This window comes from Drosophila persimilis, unplaced genomic scaffold (assembly GCF_003286085.1).
Source record: "Drosophila persimilis strain 14011-0111.01,24,50 unplaced genomic scaffold, DperRS2 tig00000124-arrow-pilon, whole genome shotgun sequence".
Classification (NCBI taxonomy): domain Eukaryota; kingdom Metazoa; phylum Arthropoda; class Insecta; order Diptera; family Drosophilidae; genus Drosophila; species Drosophila persimilis.
The window spans coordinates 3,658,862-3,677,868 of record NW_020825294.1 but is presented as its reverse complement, the minus strand read 5'-3'; the positions used below and the strand labels follow the sequence as shown (position 1 = coordinate 3,677,868).

Below are 19,007 nucleotides of genomic sequence, written 5' to 3'. Positions count from 1 at the left end.
GCGACCTGACCACGATATGCCGAAACCACAATCCCCTTTTCCATCAACCGATACCCACCCGGTTGGGCTGTCCACCACACTCACTCGCAAACAGGCGGCATCCGTACCACATTCTCGGAAAACACATTCCACGCCCACGCCTACACTTTCACTTTCAGCTTTCTTCGGCCTTTTGGTCCCCTGGGCCTGGGCCTGAGCTCGGGCCCGGGCTTGCGTTCCTTTGCCGACTTTTGGTCCAATTCTAAAGCCATAAATTGGATGGCTTTTTGAGCGTTTAAAGTGTGCCCGGCAATGTCGAATATTTGATATAACAATTATATAAATGCCGTATGCCTTATGCATCAGTAGACACGCCAAAGTCGAAGCCAGGGCCACGCCAGGCGTCGAGGGGAGGGGAGTGGCGCAGGCAGTCAAGGCTCAAAGGCAGAGGCAGTCGCCCTTCTTAGTCTCGGTCTCAAGGAGAGATAATAGCTGCGGGCCAAAGAAAAACATTGCCAATTCCTTTCGAAAATTTTTATTATGTCTTATAAGTCCATCAATGGCAGGGCATGGGGCGTGGGGTGTGCCACAGTTCAGGGCTGGGCGATTATCGATAGGGAATGTTTTTATAAAGCTGTACAAATGCTGATCGCCTACAAAACCTTGGTAAAAGGGGCCCTTTGGGGCCAGAGGGGTTCAGGAGTTCTGCATCGTGTTGATTATTTTTCATAGGTTTTCGATGGGTATCCAAAGCCTCGATAGTGGCTTTTGCCTGTTCCTTCTCGTTTTGCCATCCCTGACAACGAGGCTCAGAATGCGTTGGCCGTATCCTTGGCGGCCGCCTGCTAAAAATGCGCAGCACAACAAATCCCCAAATCCCCGCTAGCAAATTTATTTTAATTCACTTTTGGACGCTGCCTGTCGCTCGTTTTGCGTTTCCGTTCCGTTCCGTTTCGTTTCGTTTCTTTTGCCTTTTATTTGGTTTTTGGCAATGCCAATTTCCTGTGCCACTCCAGCTCCAGCTCCTGCTCGTGCTCCTGCTCGTGCTCCTCCTATGGCCCACGTCTTGGCCTGACACTTGGCGACATTGAAATGAGCACTTTAGGCAAATACGGCCCAGTACCCAGGACCCAGGGGCACAGGCCGGTCACTGGGGGATAGCACGGTGGCGAGGGGACAGCAGGGGTAGGGGGGTGTGTTGGACAGAGCAAACAACGAACTAAACACCAAAAACAGAAGTCGTCACTGTTATCAAATGTATTTTTATGCTCTTTTGATTTTTATGACCGTGGCGGGCGGCAAACAGCAGCCCAAGAGCAGCCCGCAATGGCTGTCGCAGGACACTTGATAAGTGGTCTGGGGAATAGACCCAAGAAGGACCTCGAGGCCCCCTCCCCCATGACGATTATGTTGTAGGCCGCTTATAACCTCAGGACGGTGCACCGCGGCGGCGGGGGGTGGGGGGGAAATACGAATAGTTTTCCTTCGGCTACGGCTACTTAAAATTAAACAAATTACAGCCACGAACGGACGGTGGGACGGCGGGACGGCGGGAGGGGGGGAATTGTTTATCCGAGTGTTGTCGTCGAATTGTCCTCGCGGCGAGTCCTCGTTGTCAGCGCTGTTTTGTCAGGGGATGGATATACTCGGCTATCTGGCAAATTCATGTTGGCAGGCGCGTGCTGGAATTAAATGTGCCGTGAAATAAATCCAAGGAACGACACAGCCAGAGCCACAGTCAGAGACTTTTGGCCAAAAACACGCTGCCTGCCAAATGTCCTTCACAGCGGATGAATCCCTGTCTGTCTCGCTGTCTCTGTGTGTGTCCCTGTGTGTTTGTGTGTGTGTCATTAATAGAAACAAAAAGTGAATTGAATCCGAAACCAAACGAAGTCGGGAGTCGGTCGGGGAATTGCTAACAAGCGGACCACGACCTCGACGACCTCTCCCCCGGGGGTGGGATCGGAAACAAAAGACGTTGTTCGTACAAGGAAAATAACAATTATGGCCGGACCCCGAACATAACCGCTCTTTAATGGGGATTAAATTTATAGAAAATAATTCTGCAGGCCAGATGCTGCAGGAGCAGGAGCAGAAGCAGGAGATGCAGAAATATAATACATTTTAATGCCGAGAAATAATAATCATTGAGAAAACAACATTGATCTGCCCTCGGGAGGGATTGTTTCAATGGGACATTAGCCGAGCGGACCTTTTGGATTGCACGGGGACGGAGACGGAGACGGAGACGGACACGGGGATTGGACATACCATACTCCCTCGTAAAGGTTAACTAAGAAGCGCCCCTGGGGGTCTTGGATTGGAGAAGAGCAATCTGCTCAGAAATGCCCATAATTTCATTCATTTCCAATTCAATAGAAATTATCAAAGCATTTTAGTGCCTTTACACGTTTACCTTTCTGTTATCTTGTCGTTGGAGTTAATCTACTGTCAAGTTAAAATTATTCTTTCAGATGTACAATGCCGAAAGACGACCAATCTGCAGCCGAAAAGGATGTGCCTGCCAACACAAAAGCGGTTCATTAATTGAATGGGGAATTACAACAAAGTCAGCGATAAGTTGTCTAGCCAACCACCGGGCGAGCACTCAGCCATTCAGCCACTCAACCACTCAACCACTCGAACAATCAACCACTCAACCTCCTGTGTACCGTGTCCTGTGTCCCGTGTCCTGTGTCGGAGTCCGAGTCGGAGACAAACCGCATTTCTTGGAGCAGGCAGCTGGCCGAAACCCTGGCAACAAAATGGTAAGGCATTTAGGGCACACAACATTTTCCGGCTCGTGCTCGCATCTGTGTGTGTGTGTGTGTGGGTGTCCTGTCTATCTGTCTGTTTGTGTGTGTGTGCCTTATTTATCTCAACACAAAGATGACATTTGTGTTGAAACAGGCAAATTAGTATTTATTGCTTTTTGCTGCTGCTGACATATTATTTTATTTGTTTAATTAATTCACCAAAAAATGACCACAAAGCAAAATCGTCTCAGATCCTGTTTCTGCCTTGCTTTCTCTCTCCGGTTTTGCCTCTGTGTCCTCTGTCTCTCCCTTTTCGTTTCTCTTTTTCCTTTTCCTTCATTTCTCTGTTATGTCATATGGCATATGGCATTCGTAATAAATAAGCAACAGATAACCGAAAAAGACAATTAAAGGAGAGGCCCCCAAAAACTTTGGCGCTCGTAAATTGCCGGCCGTAGTTTGAGTTGATTTAATGGCTCTGCTCCCCTTCCTAGACACACACACACACACACACACACATCTCTAGGCATACATAATTAAATCAACTAAATATTTAACGGGCATTTGTCCGAGGGGGGGCTCTGCCTTCCACCATCGTCCACATCGTCCTTCATCCATCGTCTTGGATTTTTATTACATTGCTGCGGCATTAAGTGTGCCGAGAGTTGGTTGTCCTTCCCCCTGCCACCTCCCCCATAAATTAACAATGGCAAGGACAAAATTATATTAAGTAAATCATGTGGTGATGTTCCATTTGCTCTCCCCCCCCCCCCCCCTGACTTCGTCTGCGCGTTTGCTTTCGCCTCTGGTTTTGTTTCTCGATAATAATTAAGTGTTGACTGGCTAAAATGCTTTAAGATGGACAGCTGGCATGAAAATTTAATGGGAATACAAGGACAAGGAAAGTTTCCGTAGGATAACTGGATGTGGCTTAGCGGTTTTATCTTCTTGTGAGAATTTTGTTGGATTTTCTTAAAAGTAATAGTTGTTTGAGGTAAAACTCCTATACACAAAGGCATTTAGTGGCTATCGCAAATGGTTGCCTCCGCGTTTAACTTTGATTTCGAGTTGTCGGTGACTCAATTTCCAGCAAAAGTCCATACTTAATTGGTTTTATATCGTAGTCATATACTAACAAACAAATTTTTACTACAATCACACATATTTAACGCTCTTTCGTTAAATATTTTTAAATTGAAATCCTGTATTTTTGCAGCCCATACTAAATGTTTTCCAATAAGTGAATTTGTTTCTCTTAAAATAATAGCAAATCCAATATTTTAGAATTTTTTTAAACTAGTAATTAAATAATATTTTGTGGCATTAATAAGGGGTAGGAAAAGAATGAGCTTTAGGATCGGTTTCAAAACACTGTTGAGATTTCATCAACGATGCAGCCATGCTCCGCCAAAGGAGGTGGCTTTACGGGCAAGGACACCTGCCAAAAAGCCACTTCAAATGTTTGAAAAAATCCCTCTTCATCGGAGGAGAGCACTACAGCTGCACTAAATATCAACCGACTGAGTATCGGGCTTAAATGTCGAGCATCACCACGTGCCCGCTCGTTTATAATGCTTTTAAGTGGAAAACAAGCAGATAATTTCCGTATCCAACTTTCCGTAAGTGGAGTACATACACCAGTCTCAAGTGCTAGCTCTCTTCATCAACATGAAGTTAATTATCGTTCTCCTCCTAGGTGATTAATAGAGATATTTTTCTACTGTTTAATTCGATTTACTATCGAAGAACCTTCGTCCCGAATCAGCTCCTGTGAGTCGGGGCATAAAGCACGAGGGTTGTTCGGTGGATTGTCCCACAGACGGATCGATGGACGAAAAGAGGTGTGCCTATGACAAAGTTTGCGGATTTGAGGCCGAAAACCAATGTCAGCTAAGTGCGGAGATATGCCTGCGGGAATTGAACGGCAGACCCCGTGAGCTCTTTACCATTTTTACTTGTATGCCCTGCAATATATGGATCGACTTTCAATAGGTTTTATCCAGGCAATTTCCGGATACTGTGTGGACACAAATAAGGAACCGTGTAAACGTATGGTAGATAAAATTTTTGCATGAACATTATAGATTGATGCCGCATCCGAATGAATCATTAATTATTTGTTTCTTAGTAGAAGAAATGTATAAATAATATTTACGAGAAGCCACAAATGCCTGAGTGAGGTTCTTTTTCGTTGTCCTGCTTCTTTTCCCCATAGATTTGATGAGGAAACTCATTCTGCAAAAAAACGTATCATACTTATTGGGGGTCTTGAAAAATTAAACATCTCCAAAGGGAGTGGATCCATTGGCCATCTCCAAAACCGCAACCAAGTGAGAACGATCATGTTATATGTGGGCGTCCCAATACTAGGCGTGGCCGCATTTTCAGCTAAGTGCGGAGATTGTATGTCTGCGGGAACTGAACAACAGACCCCGTGAGCTCTTTACCATTTTCAATCGAATACCCTGCAATATATAGTTCGACCTTTAATGGTTTTATCAACTAGCGCGCTGCAGCTTTCTATGAATAGATTTGATGAGGAAACTCGTTCTGCAAAAAAAACGTAGCATACTTATTGGGGGCCTTGAAAAATGAAACATCTCTAAAGACGATAGATCATTCGTTCCTCTGGCCATCTCCAAAATCGCAACCAAGTGAAAACGAGCATGTTATATGTGGGCGTCCCAGTACTGGGCGTGGCCGCATTGTCACTGCCACTGGGAGCAGCAACTTGCAACATTGTCGGTTTATGGGTCACAACCGTTTGACTGCATTCATGGATGGCCTGGTCGTCGGTCGTCGGTCGTCAGTTGTTTGTAGCTCGTTCTTATTGTTATGGCTAGTGTTTCTTACGGCTTCATGTTGTCCATAATAAAGCAAACATATGACAAGCCAGAAACAAGAAAGGGCCAGAGAGGGAGGGAATTCTTGAGAGAATCCGAAATGTTTAACCCTGCAGGCAGCCCGGAGACGAGCAGCCAATAAAGTCAGCGGAAGCTGAGAAAAGTCATGAAAAATGTTGCCGAAAAAAAAAGAAAAACACAGCCAAAGGAGCAATGGGGGAATGCCGCAACGAGGCGGGAATGTACGAGGAGTATCTCTGTGTTATTATTATTTTTACTGCAAGGCATTCGCATAAAGGACATAATCATATTTTTCATCAAAGTCAGCAGCAGCGATAAAAACTACAAGCACATACATACTCACACACACACCACACATACGAGTGAATGAGACGGTTCTATGTACATATATGTGTATGTATGTATGTATCCCCTACCCAGCTCTCTTTCTCCCTTTCTCTTTCGCTTTCTCGCTGTGGCTCGGTCGGAGCATATCTATTCTGCAGTTGCTGTCAACATTTTTCATATCATAAACACTTTTAGTGTTGATATTACCAACAATAACTTTTCCCTCACACACACACACACACCACGTCCGCATCCGTATCCGGGGCTGTACATATAGGAGACACGCCCACCCGTCGCGTTGCGGCGAAGGTTCATCCTTTTCCTTCACGATTTTTGTTTTTCCGTGGCATTCTCTGACGCGTCTACTGGCCCACATAGCAGCACGCAAAATGTTGGCCTTCATGTCACGGAAAACCCTTTAAGGAATCCGAATCAGCCCTGTGATTCGATAGATGATGTGTGGAATACTTTCCTAGTGGTTGCTTTACCCCCTTCCTCCCTTAAAGAACAGGCTTCTGGTAATATTTTTTAATGGGTTTCAATCATTGCAATCCCCGAATCACAGGGCGCATCTGTGCATGCAATCGACATACGATTTGTGGGCCTTCTCGTTGCAGGTGTTGCTCCGTTCGCAATTCTCCGTGAATGTATTGAAGTAAAAGCGCGACATGTGACAGTTTTCGGCATCGTGCGGGGGTCTCTGGCACAGCGACGGTAGCGGCGGTTTGTTGGGGGTCGCTGAAGCTTCTTTGCGAAATTAAATCAATAAAATGGGGCTGGCCATAAACACTTTTTCTTGATAATTACGTTTAACGAGGAACCAAGCGGTCAGCAGTATAGAAATAATCACGGCACTCAGTGAGGCAGAAATTATCGGACATTTGTACTTCTTCATAGCTCACAAAAACTAGAGAAATGTTTTACAGCAGAAAGTAACTCGAATTTGGGTATGGAACGAATGCGATTCGTATTGGAGGGGCATCGAATTGATTCGCTTACCTGAAAAATGCATTTGGTTAAGGTAACTCCAGAACTTCAGGGAATATCTGGAATACCTCTGGCGCTTATCAGACGGCAACCGGCAGCACTTTCGCGTGCTTTATATAATTGAGTAATACGCATGAAAGTTGCAAAAGAGTTGGAATGAAAGGTTGTCCCTGGCTGGCTATTTTAAAACCTTTTCTTTCCTTTCTTTTCCCGGTCTTCACGTGCTGCCTGGCTCCACCGCAATTTCGATACTCTTTCTCTGAGGACCCAAAGACTCTTCCACGAATCATTGCTCTTGAGCACCCATCGTCTAAACAGAGCATCAATGATTCGGCCAACTCCATTCCTGTTCAGGCTCTTCTCTTTTAGTGTTTCTTCTTTGAATTTTTTTTTTTTGGTGCTTTTTGTACGAGTGTATTTGGGGGTTTTAGAGAGATAATTACGAAAAATGTTTTGCGTGCCGCGTTCATTGCGCGATGGGCCAGGCATAATTATGACTCCTGCTGGGGTCTCCTTTCCCCCCCTTCCCCTATGCTGCACGAATGTGGGGGGTATGCTACCACTTTTCACTGCTGTTTGTTTTTTTTTTTGTTCCATTTCGTTTCGTTTCGCCGCTTGCTTTTTATGTATGGCGCGTGTGTTTTGTGTTAAATTTGTAGCTTCATTCCGACAAACAGGCCACGTAGATAAGACATTAAAAAGTACCAGATACCACAGAAGAACAAAAAGAAACATTAACAAAAAGTACAGGAAAGAAAGTAAGAAAGGGAAGGAACAAGAGAAGGACCAGGGAGAAGGAGAGTGAGGCAAAGAGTTGAGATAATGTGCAGGACAATTGGTTACCTTCTTAGCCAGGTTCAATTGCGGGAATCAAGGTTTATGGAAAATTTTCAATTTGCTATGCAAATAGCTCTGAAAGAAGCGGGGAGCGAGCAGTGGGCAGCGGGGAGCAGGGCGCCCAGATCGATCTGGGGCAACACATGTTGCTTGCCCCCAGAGCACTTCAGTTTGCCTGCCAACCGATTGCGATGCCACAACTAACTGCATTTTTCCATTCGAAAGTTTCTGTGTCTCTCTGCCATTCCGCTTTATGTTGCAGTTTAGACTCCATTTCCATCCATGTCTCCATGGCATCCATGGGCACTCCATGGCCCTCCTCCACTCCGCTCCTCGCCGCACGGTTATGGCCATGTCGGATGGCCATGCCAGAGCATCCATACCTTTGATGGCTTGCCAAACAGTTGGAATATGATTTTTGCAATTTTCGCATGAACTCAACCAAAAAATTAAACTCGACTCCGCCCTGCCCCTACCGCCGCCGCTCCTGTTGCAGAAATTGTAAACTTTTTAATACGTTCGGGGGCACTACGGCACTCCCCCGCGTGGCAGTTGCGCCTGTCATGGTTGTCAATCTCTGTGCGGCAGTCAATAGAAAAAAAGCGAATCTCCAGTGCCCCCCCCTGGAGGGGGGCTGGGGGCTCCATTGCGATTCAGTAATATCGTTGTTTCTTTTTGCATTAAAAACTTTTCTGCTTTCGAAATATTTGAAAATTATTTTAATTAAGGCATTTTAATTAACACACACACATGCACACCCGGCACCGCGCCGGCAATCTAACACACGCACACCCAGCCACACACGCACGCACATATCACACTCGTACAAGTTGCTGTTGTCGATTTTTGTTGTCGCATAAATTGTTTGGTTCGGGGAGGAGCTCGGCTCACATCTCACACGGCCATAGCCGCATGTTGACACAGAATTTAAATTTATTTTTCTTGTTGTTTGCGTGATTATTTTTACGGCCCATTCGAACAAATTGGAGGTATATGCATTCGCAGGCGATGTTTGTCCAGGCTGAAGGAAACAAAACACACTCTAGACTGGCACGATGGATTTCCCGAGGGGAGACTGATGGATTGTCGTACATTTTTTGAGGGTAATGTCGATGAGTTTTTTTGAGCTTTAGAAAAGATATTTCTTTGAGTTGAATAGAAGATTTGAGGCATCCTTTACACCATGGGAAAGGTGCTCTTCTTAGTGCGTGCCTGCATCCAGAATCAGCTGTTTGACCCGCTGTTTGATCAGCTGTTTGTTCCGCAGTTTCATCAGCTGTTTGATCCGCTGTTTGATCAGATGTTTGATCCGCTGTTTGTTCAGCTGTTTGATTACCTGTTGAACACCTATATGATGTAGCAAAAGCTTTTATTCAGCCATTTCTTAATTTTCCAGATTTTCCCTTCCTTCTCCTTCGTGCCCAGGGCATCTCTACTTCGTAACTTGTGATGCAGATTATTTTTTAGGAAATTTCTTGTTCGTCGTTATATAACGACGATATTGCTGCCTGCCATTAGTTCAACTTGGCTAGGTCTGCGCCGAGTTGCGAGCTTCGAGGCCTCTCCAGGCGCCTGTAATTTATTGACGTGTTTCTATGTAACTGGTTTTCTTTTTTCTCCCTATACATATATATATTTTTAGGCCAAACACGAGCGCTTAGCCATAAATTGTTGCGTTGAGCGACGCACGGAAAAGGAGAAAGGCATATATAAAAAAAAATAGAAGCAGCACTGTACGGCTCGGCTCGGAGCAAAAAACAGGCGACCAAAAAAAAAGAGGAGAAATTCTAAAACAAAAAGCATGTGGAAAGAGGCCGTGCGGCTGCCGTTGCCGTTGCGCTAAATTTCATTTCATGCAGCGCTGCGTCGCAACGACATCGAGTCGACTCCGTTGGGGTCAAGTTGAAAGTGTAGGCTGCGATTTATAGCTCTGGCTCTGGTGCTCTCCAGCACCCCTCCTCAGAGGATTCTCCTTTGGCGTCGCAACGCATTCCCCGGTTTTTTCCCCCTGGCTTTGGCTGCGGCTGTTGGTGGACAAATTTGTGCAGAATTTGTGCGGTCAAGTCGCCGGTTAATTGAGTTCAAATATGCAATTACATATGCATTTGTTTATGGCGATTGTTGCTGCCCGGCCGGCCATGCCCTGCCTGTCAGCTGGGATGGTGCCATAAATCAAATAATATAACGCTGATGTTTTAATTAAAATTGCCAGTAATAAAAATCACAAACAAAATGGCAAAACGGAAAGCGAAAACCGGTAAGCTCTGTGAGCCTTTGCTCATTAATTTAGCTAACAAAAACTGCGGTTGGTTTTTAATTAAAAACCACTAAAGAAACAAAAAACTGGCATCTGTATAATCATTTAAATTATAATAAATGCAGAATGTTTCAATTATGAATGTGACCCTAGGTCGGGGCGGGGTCACCCACCAATCATCCGCTCGGTGAAATATGTTCCAATCTCTGGGCCTCCGTCCCTGGCCAAGTCATTTGAATGTTAAAAACAAAAGCCAATATTAACTTTAAAACTTCTCTCGCTGGCTGCTAATTGCGTTGACAATGCCACACGGACAAAGCGATCCGGAAAAATAAAGAGCGCGAGGACTTGCCCGTGGGGTCAAAGCGGAGGACTTGCGGAACGGTGTGTGAGGAGTGCGGCTCGCCTTCTGCTAATGAACATCGATTTGGCCTCAGCTGTGCGCGGGGCATTGCCAGCTCGAAAAACGCTTTCCCCGTAATCGAAATCGGAATTTAAATTGACTCATTAAAACGGAGCAAAAAGCGGGTCGCACGACAATTAAACAAACGCCCCGGCATCCTCTCCGTCCGCCATCCATAGCTGCCCGGCAACAATCTCCCCATACTATCCATAGTCACGTCCCGATTCGGGCTCAATCCACAATCCCTCCCCTCCCTCGCCGACCGACATGGGGTCATTAGTTAATTTGCCAAAGCGGCTTCACTTTGGTAATACGCAGACGGCGGACGGCGGAAGGCAGGCAGCAGGCGGCAGCAGGGGCTTGGCTTGGCTTGGCTTGGCTCGGCTATAGCTGTGCAAGTGTTATAACATTGTCAGAAAGTTGGGATAATGAACAGGAGGAACAGGACGGTCCGGTCCTCCAGTCCGGGGGATTTTTCCGGTATTCCTTTCAGTCAATCTGGGGATTTATCCATATTGCTTCGGTTTATCTGAAAATGTTTCTTAATATAAATTTAATTGGTATTGGTAGCCGTTTCGGTGAGATGTTTGATCTCTTCATTGGCTTATATTTTTAATGATTTCTTTAAAATTTCAAGTGGCCTTTGATGCTCAAAGTTTTCCAAAAATAGCCCAAACGAAAGCCATTGCGTCCCTATTTTCAATGACCTATCATTACCTTTCAGCTATTTCTGTTCATTAGAAATTAGAAATAAATAGATTTCCAAGCGCATTAATATTAGTATTATTATATTTATTCAATTTAATCACAACATTTTCATACGATTAATGCCCAGAAGTTTTCCCCAAGGGTACAAAATATTCGTATCGGTGACTGTCATTGTCTGCTTTTATTAGGACTCCCATTAGGTTGTGCCACTGTCAAGGACGACGCGCGGTGTCTGTCCCCGGTCGCTGTCTAGTAATTTATGTTTACCACCTACCCTAGACTCCGTCCGGCTGGGTCCTGTCTCCGTCTCTGTCTGTCACCGTCTCCATTTCCATTCGTTGCCTTGGTGCGGTGCGTGCCGAGCCGCAATCTGCCCGGGCTATTAGATTTTATTGAGCCGCTGATTTACACAATGCGCTTCAATTCAATTCTCTGCTCTGCTCTGCTCGTTGTCGGTAGTCTGTTGTCTGTTGTCAGGGTGGTGCTGGTAGTCGTTGGACTTCAGTCGGGACGGACGCGGAGCGGAGCTAATCGCAGATAGAGGGAAAACTCTAAACGGGAATTTAATTTTCACACATCGTTGGTGGCGGGTGAGAGGGGAGGAAAAATCAATATGGAAACACAAACAGACTGGTCGGCAGTCGGCAGCCGGCAAACAACAAAAGCATAAATCACGCGCATAATTTTGTTACCATTTCTTTTTTTCCGTTTGCAATTTCTATTAAAGGCTTTTCCTTTCTCTGCGAATATTTGTGGGCGATCCGACAAATGGGGCGGAGCATTCGTTGTATTTACATTTACTGACCTCAGGGCTGCTCTGAATCTGGAATGGCTTTTCTTTCTTTTCCCACCGTTTCCCGTTTTCCGTTTCGTTTTTCCTTGTTAGTTCTGTGGTGTTGTATCTGGGTAATTTCTGGCACGTGTGAACTGATTTCTATTATGCGCTGGCATGAAAGCCAGCTCCAAGCAACTGCCACAAAAAAAGGGCGAGAGTTCCTGGCAATGCCCCAGGTCTTCAAGTTTGCGGCAAACTTAGGATATCTCGCAATACTCACCTGAGTGGAGCCAAACAAAAAATGTTTCTAGCCTTGGGAGCTTGTTGTGTAATAGATTTAGTATCACATTTTCAATGCTGAGCCAATCTGAGCCCATACCATTCATCGTTTCCGTCTATACTCGTACCCGCACTCGTGTTCAACTCCATACCATACCCATTTCATTCGAAGCCTTCAGCAATTAATTTGTTTCCTATATTTAACCTTTATTGCCCGCAGGTGAGACACGTTATTCAATGCCCAATGTCATTTATCAAGTCTTGTAATTTCAATGGTTCTTTGGCTCTCCATATAATTATTGAATAATTAACTGTTGCCGTCAAATAATTATACTGTACTCAGCTAAAGGAAATTCTACTTTGTTTGCTTGCAGGTCTCCAGTTTCAAGGGTAATACAAGACGATAATTGGAATCGGAAAAGCAAAATGCAGTGGACAGCGAGGTGTATAATCATCACTCAAATTATGCCTACAGCTCGTACATATTTATAGCATTGCAAATTTAAATGATAAATGCTTACACGAAATGTAACATACAAATAAAGGAATTAAATAAAATTTAAACGTTTATGTTTTTATTCGGGGGTCATAGGTGGACGAAGGATGTCCAGATCGGCCTTGTTGGCAAACTGAAGGGGAAGAAAATATCCTTGAGCCTTGGTCCTTAATAGGGATGCAGTCGGAGCCAGGAAAGTCTTCCGATCGCAGGATGCCCTCGCACACCCCGATCGGACACGAAATGCCGGAGAAAATTAAATTTTTCTGATCCTTGCTATCCTTGGTCCTTGAAAAGGACTTCATAAAATCAGGCACATTTTTCTGAACACAGGAAGCCGTCGCACGTCCTGATCGGCAGATAAATGGCGGAGAAAATTAATAGTTTTAGTCCTTGATGTCCTTGGTCCTTTAAAAGGACTTCATAAAATCAGGGACATTGTGCCGATCACAGGAAGCCGTCGCATGCCCAAATCGGCCCAGAAAGAGCGGAGAAAATGAATATTTGTGATCTTGGATGTCCTTGGTCCTTGAAAAGGACTTCATAGAATCAGCGACATTTTTCTGAACACAGGAAGCCGTCGCACGTCCTGATCGGCCCATAAAGAGCGGAGAAAATGAATATTTGTGATCTTGGATGTCCTTGGTCCTTGAAAAGGACTTCGAAAAATCAGGGACATTTTTCCGATCACAGGAAGCCGTCGCACGCCCAAATCGGACCACAAAGAGCGGAGAAAATGAATATTTTTGATGCTGAATATCCTTGGTCCTTGAAAAGGACTTCGAAAAATCAGGGACATTTTTCCGATCACAGGAAGCCGTCGCACGCCCAAATCGGCCCACAAATACCGGAGAAAACGGCCAAAATCTGAATGGGATACCAGGCGAACAGAAATCAGCAGCAAGCAACTGTAGCAAATTTAAAAAAATGGTGCATACTTTTGGGGGCTCCCAAATTTTTAAAAAATTTAGCGACCTTCTTCTGATTTCTGTTTGCCTGGTATCCCATCCAGATTTTAGCCATTTGACGCGAGGTTTTTTCTTTTGTACGGTGGCGCCCCTGTCGGTGATCTCTTGAACTACATTTTTAAAGACAGTTACAGTCCAGATTTGTTTTCTCCGTTATTTGTGGTCCGATTTGGGCGTGCGACGGCTTCCTGTGATCGGAAAAATGTCCCTGATTTTATGAAGTCCTTTTCAAGGACCAAGGACATCAAGGACTAAAACTATTAATTTTCTCCGCCATTTATCTGCCGATCAGGACGTGCGACGGCTTCCTGTGTTCAGAAAAATGTGCCTGATTTTATGAAGTCCTTTTCAAGGACCAAGGATAGCAAGGATCAGAAAAATTTAATTTTCTCCGGCATTTCGTGTCCGATCGGGGTGTGCGAGGGCATCCTGCGATCGGAAGACTTTCCTGGATCCGACTGCATCCCTATTAAGGACCAAGGCTCAAGGATATTTTCTTCCGTTCCATATTTCTTGTTTTCTCCGTTATTTCTGGCCGGATTATGGCGTGCGATAGCTACTCATGATCCAAAAAATATCTTTTATCCTTGGAAAAGGACTCCGAATTGCATTTCTAAATTTCTCGGCTATTTGTGGCCCAATCTAAGCGTGCGATGGCTTCCTGTGATGGCAAAAATGTCCCTGATTACATAAAATCCTTTTCAAGGATCAAGGATGTCAAGGATCTGAAAAATTTTTGTTATCTCCGTCATTTTTATTCTGATCAAAGCGTTCGACGGCTTCCTGTGATCTCAAGAAAATCCTTGATTTGATGCAGGGACTCCAGGATTCTATGAAAATTCCCCGAAGCATTTCATATCTGATCTGGGCATGTCACGCCTTCTCGTAAACGCGAGAATATCCCCTTTAGTTTGGCCGATCTGGACATCCGTCGTCCACCTTTGACCCCCGAATAAAAACATAAACGTTACAATTTTATTCAATTTCTTTATTTGTATACTACATTTTGCGGGCGATTTGAAATATTTATTTGCAGTGCTATAAATTTGGTAAAGAATAATTTGAATGATGATTGCCTTTTTGCCATGATAAATTGCTGTAACCCGGCTTTTGACCGGACGATCTGGAAAGCATCCTTGATTTGGTGAAGTCGTTGGCTAAGATCAGGGCTTTTTTGCCCACTCATACTTACTTACTTTCCTTACATTGCAATATTCCATGTATTTTTTAGTTTATTTTCGCCTTTGCCGTTGTCAATTCTGCTTAAGTGCAACGTTTCATGTGGTTTACCATTCGAGTGGGCGAATGGCTGAGTGGGAGCACTGCGGCATGGCAGCCACCCACGAATAAATTTGATTTGCTAATGAGGCAAGTCCGCACGAAGAGGGAATGAGTTTGGATAGGGAGACTGGGATATAGGGAGACAGGGGCATATGAAATTTTAAGTAGTTTTTTCGCCTGGCACTTGCGGTTTGTCTTGCGGGTGTTGGGATTTGTGGTTGGCATGCGAACCACAGAGATGGGTGGCATATTTGAGTTTGAGTGGCGAATTAAATTGACCATGTGTGTGGGCTGAAAAGGAATCCCTGCGGACATATGTCCAAAAAAGATTAAACAGAAAGGCGAAAATTCAAATTAAATCCTAAAAAGTTGTTTCCGACTTGAAAACAAATAAGTTTTGACCACGGAGGGTCGGCCGGCAGCAATAATTAATTAACTTTCGTCTCGGTTCGGTTCTTGTAATTTATCTATATTTATTTTCGTCTTTTCCTTACAATCCGTACTCACCATTTTGTTTTTGTCACACTTTTCTCCGACTTATCTAGACGTACATATTTATGGATATTTATGCTTATGTTTCAGTTTAAACTCTTCCGTTTTCTATGCTCTATGGTGGCTTACATATATCGTTCTTCGCTCTAACAATTTAACTTTAGTATTTACCATTTCTAAGCAGGACCTTTGGCCGAACGAATCGACTCCTCAAACATATGCTCGCATGTTCTCGTATTTACCTACATTTACATTTATCAATATCCTATGTACAACAGAGAAATGCTTCCTTGGAGCTGGTTAATATTTGATCTATACAACTATGCCAGGAGTATGTTATATACACAATCTTTACTGGTAGTACCACACATTCATAAATACATATAAGTAATTACTTTCTCATTTCTCATTTTTGGGAACATTTTTGCTACAAAATATTTAGCTACTACATTGTCTGAGTCTTTTTGAAGTTTCCTTAAAATAGAGTGTGGTTTTTTCATATATGTATATATATTTAATCCATTTACTATCGAACTGGAAATGTAGTCAAAGCATTGGAAAGAACATTGATTCGAAGTTGATCGAATCGAATCAACAGAGAAGAGCTAGTCTCAAAGGAGAGACGGCTAAAGCGAATTGAGTTCTACGAGACTCTGCGAAGGAATCATCAAGATTAATTACTATTTCTGATACGTATATCCTGCGATATGTGGCATTAGATCCGCCCTACTTCACCTGATAGCCTCCCATTTGTACAAATCATTCGAATATTTGTTTTTTCTGTACGCTATATCTCAGCTATACGGCCGCCGATCGGAGCGTGGCATGTCTCTTCGTGATCAGGAGAGTCCTGCCAACCGACTTTCATCGGAAAAACAGACATCTATTTTCTCACGATTTTCGGCAAAAATCATGATGTAACCATCATCCAATTTGTCAAAAATCGGCCTCAATTTCGTAGTCGAGATTTTGGTGCCGAACGACAGTCTGGGTCCCCACGATCCTGGGAAAGTGGGTCCTGCATCGATCTGGCCCCATATACCTGAGATATAGCCTTCCGAAGATTTGGATGTGCAAAAAAATCGAAAAAAAGGACATCCATATTCTCACGGTTTTCGCGAAAAATCATGATGGTACATATGTATGTAGGATGTAACAATGGATATGCAATCAATCGCCATGAAGATATGCAGATTTTCGCTTAGTTTTTGCTCAGTTTTACAGAGTCAGTGTTTAGTCCTATGTATGTCTTAAGAGTAGATTAGATATGCACAGCACCTTAACGAGAATAAAACTATGACATAGATACATACATATTCCTAGATGCTAAATACACACACCCACACACATATATACCTATGTAGATCTGGATTATCTGGGGATACTCACGGTTCCTCAAGCAGCCTCTGGCTCTTACACACAACTCTCGGGCACGCGCTGCGTCATGAGGCAGTCCTTAATCGCATTTATATTAATGTTATCATCCAAGTCCTGCGACGAGTTGCACGAGGTGGTTGTAGTCGTGGTCGAGGCTGTGTTGTTGGCCAGGCCCACAACGCCCATGACGCTGCCGGCGCTGCCCAGCAGCAGGCTGGAGCCCGAATGGTGCGGGTGCTGCTGCTGCTGCTGGTGATGATGATGATGGTGTTGCTGTTGCTGCTGCTGCTGATGGTGATGCCGATTCAGAGTGGCCGTGTGAGTGGCTCCACCGACACCCACCTGCTGCAGTGGGTGGTGCATCCGGCCACTGGCATACGCGTTCAGTATGTAGCCACCGCCGCTACCCAAGCCAGGTGGCAGGGTGCCCACGCCACTGCTGTGCACCGGCTGCAGGTGGGCCGCCAGCGTGGCTGTCGAGGAGAGGGACGTCGGGGAGCCGATGATGGTGCCGCCCAGTCCCAGCGGCGGCTTGCCCCCCAGGCTGCCCATCATGCTGCTGCTGGGCGAGATGACGGTGCTGCTGCACCCTCCGCCCGCCGCTGCCACGGCCGCCAGCAGCTGGGCCCGCTGCGCGTTGATTTGATTGTAGGTGACCGTCGCATTCGTCGCCGGATCGCCGGACAGCATCGTCGTCGTCGTCGTCAGGGGCACCACCTGCAAGACAGCAACGGACACGATATCGATACCGATATGGCGTGGCATTAGTGCACCGAAAGTCATTCAGCTGGAAATTGTTCTGCTCTGCCCTGCTCTGCTCTGCTCTGGAATGCCATCCATGCCCAGAGCTTTCTACATGAAAAAATCGAGTCAAATCTGTGTATACCCATGAAAAATGTTTGATTTTACTTGGACTAAATTCTGAGATGAATATAGGACTGGTTGGTGGGCTGGGTGGCCGGGGGAGATAGAAGCTATGCATATCCTTGATTAATAATGCGTTTGCTCTCGAGGGTATCGTTTGTTGTAGCCGGGTAATGGAAATCATCGCGAAAGCAATCGGATTCTGCCCTAGATTCCGATATGGGAATACTCGAGAACTCCAAGTGCGGAAAACTTCTTTAATTTCCCACTCAACCACACACAATTGTGGCTTAAATCTATTTTAAAGAGTTTAGTTAGGCGAAGATAATTTAGAAAATTCCTTCTCGCATGGCATACAAAAAATTGTATTTTGCAGATATTTGCCATTCGATAAAACGACTATTTCTATTGGACCCATGCCCCATGCCCCATGCCACCCCGTGCTGTACCGTGCTGTGCCACAACCAGCGCCAATCCAATTACCTGGAATGATTATACCAAAATATTTCGGCTTGAACGCCAAAAATGCTGTGAACCAACACGAAATTCGAATGAAATTCTAATTGAAATCTCTCAATGCAATTTTCACGTGGTGCGGCCAATTGGGGAGAGGGGAAGGGGGGTTGGGTGCATTTCGAGAGAGGGGAGCGGTGTGAAATTGCCGTTTCGACTGTTATGTTTGGCAATATTTAAAATTATTTAATTAACGAATTGAGTTATGCTGCGATTGCCCAGTACAGAACATCCCCCCACCCCCACCCCCGAAAATCCCATTCAGATTGAGCCTGGACACTGGAATGGTAATTTAAATGTAATTGAAATCTGTGCAGCAAATCCCATTTACAGAATGATAAAAAAATTCTCTTTCAGCCCAACTCCGGAACCCGTTTCGGTTTCACAGATACTCCGTGTTATCTGGTGGGGGCTTCTGTGTGTGTGTGTGTGCAATGCGGCGTGGATCCTCTCTCTCTCTCTGGATGGGTGGGTCCATCGGTTGTGTCACGGGGGAGTAGAAACCGCAGCGTTGGCTGATTTCCCAGCTACGAGCCCGAGTATGGGTACTTCTGTTTCTGTTTTTGGTTTTTTCTGCATTGCAAATTGGTTCGGTTTCGGGGTTTGGGTTTCGGCTTGGGTACCGGGGGGGTGGGGGCGTTCTGGTTCATGTTTTTTTGGCAGATTAGTGATATATATAGATACATATATTCGCGGACTGGCAGTCAATTGGTCATGGTCGGTGCATATGGCCGGGCTCTAATCTGCACGGCACAGCTTATGGTAATGGCCCGCGGGCATCTCGAACGTTGTCAGCGAATAAAAATTCGAATTATACACACAGACGCCCGAAAGTGTGGGCGGA

At 45.0% G+C, this 19,007-nt stretch overlaps 1 protein-coding gene across 1 annotated transcript in view; it reads right to left on the bottom strand.

Annotated features, from left to right (window-relative positions):
• Positions 1-16,548: 16,548 nt before the first annotated feature.
• LOC6593664 (neural cell adhesion molecule 1) overlaps positions 16,549-19,007 on the bottom strand; it is a 73,750-nt gene continuing 71,291 nt past the window's right edge. Inside the window, exon 19 of the mRNA XM_026987341.1 lies at positions 16,549-17,503. Within this exon, the coding sequence (XP_026843142.1) occupies positions 16,823-17,503 (681 nt within the window). The 3' untranslated portion in view covers positions 16,549-16,822. The remainder of the gene's footprint in view (positions 17,504-19,007) is intronic.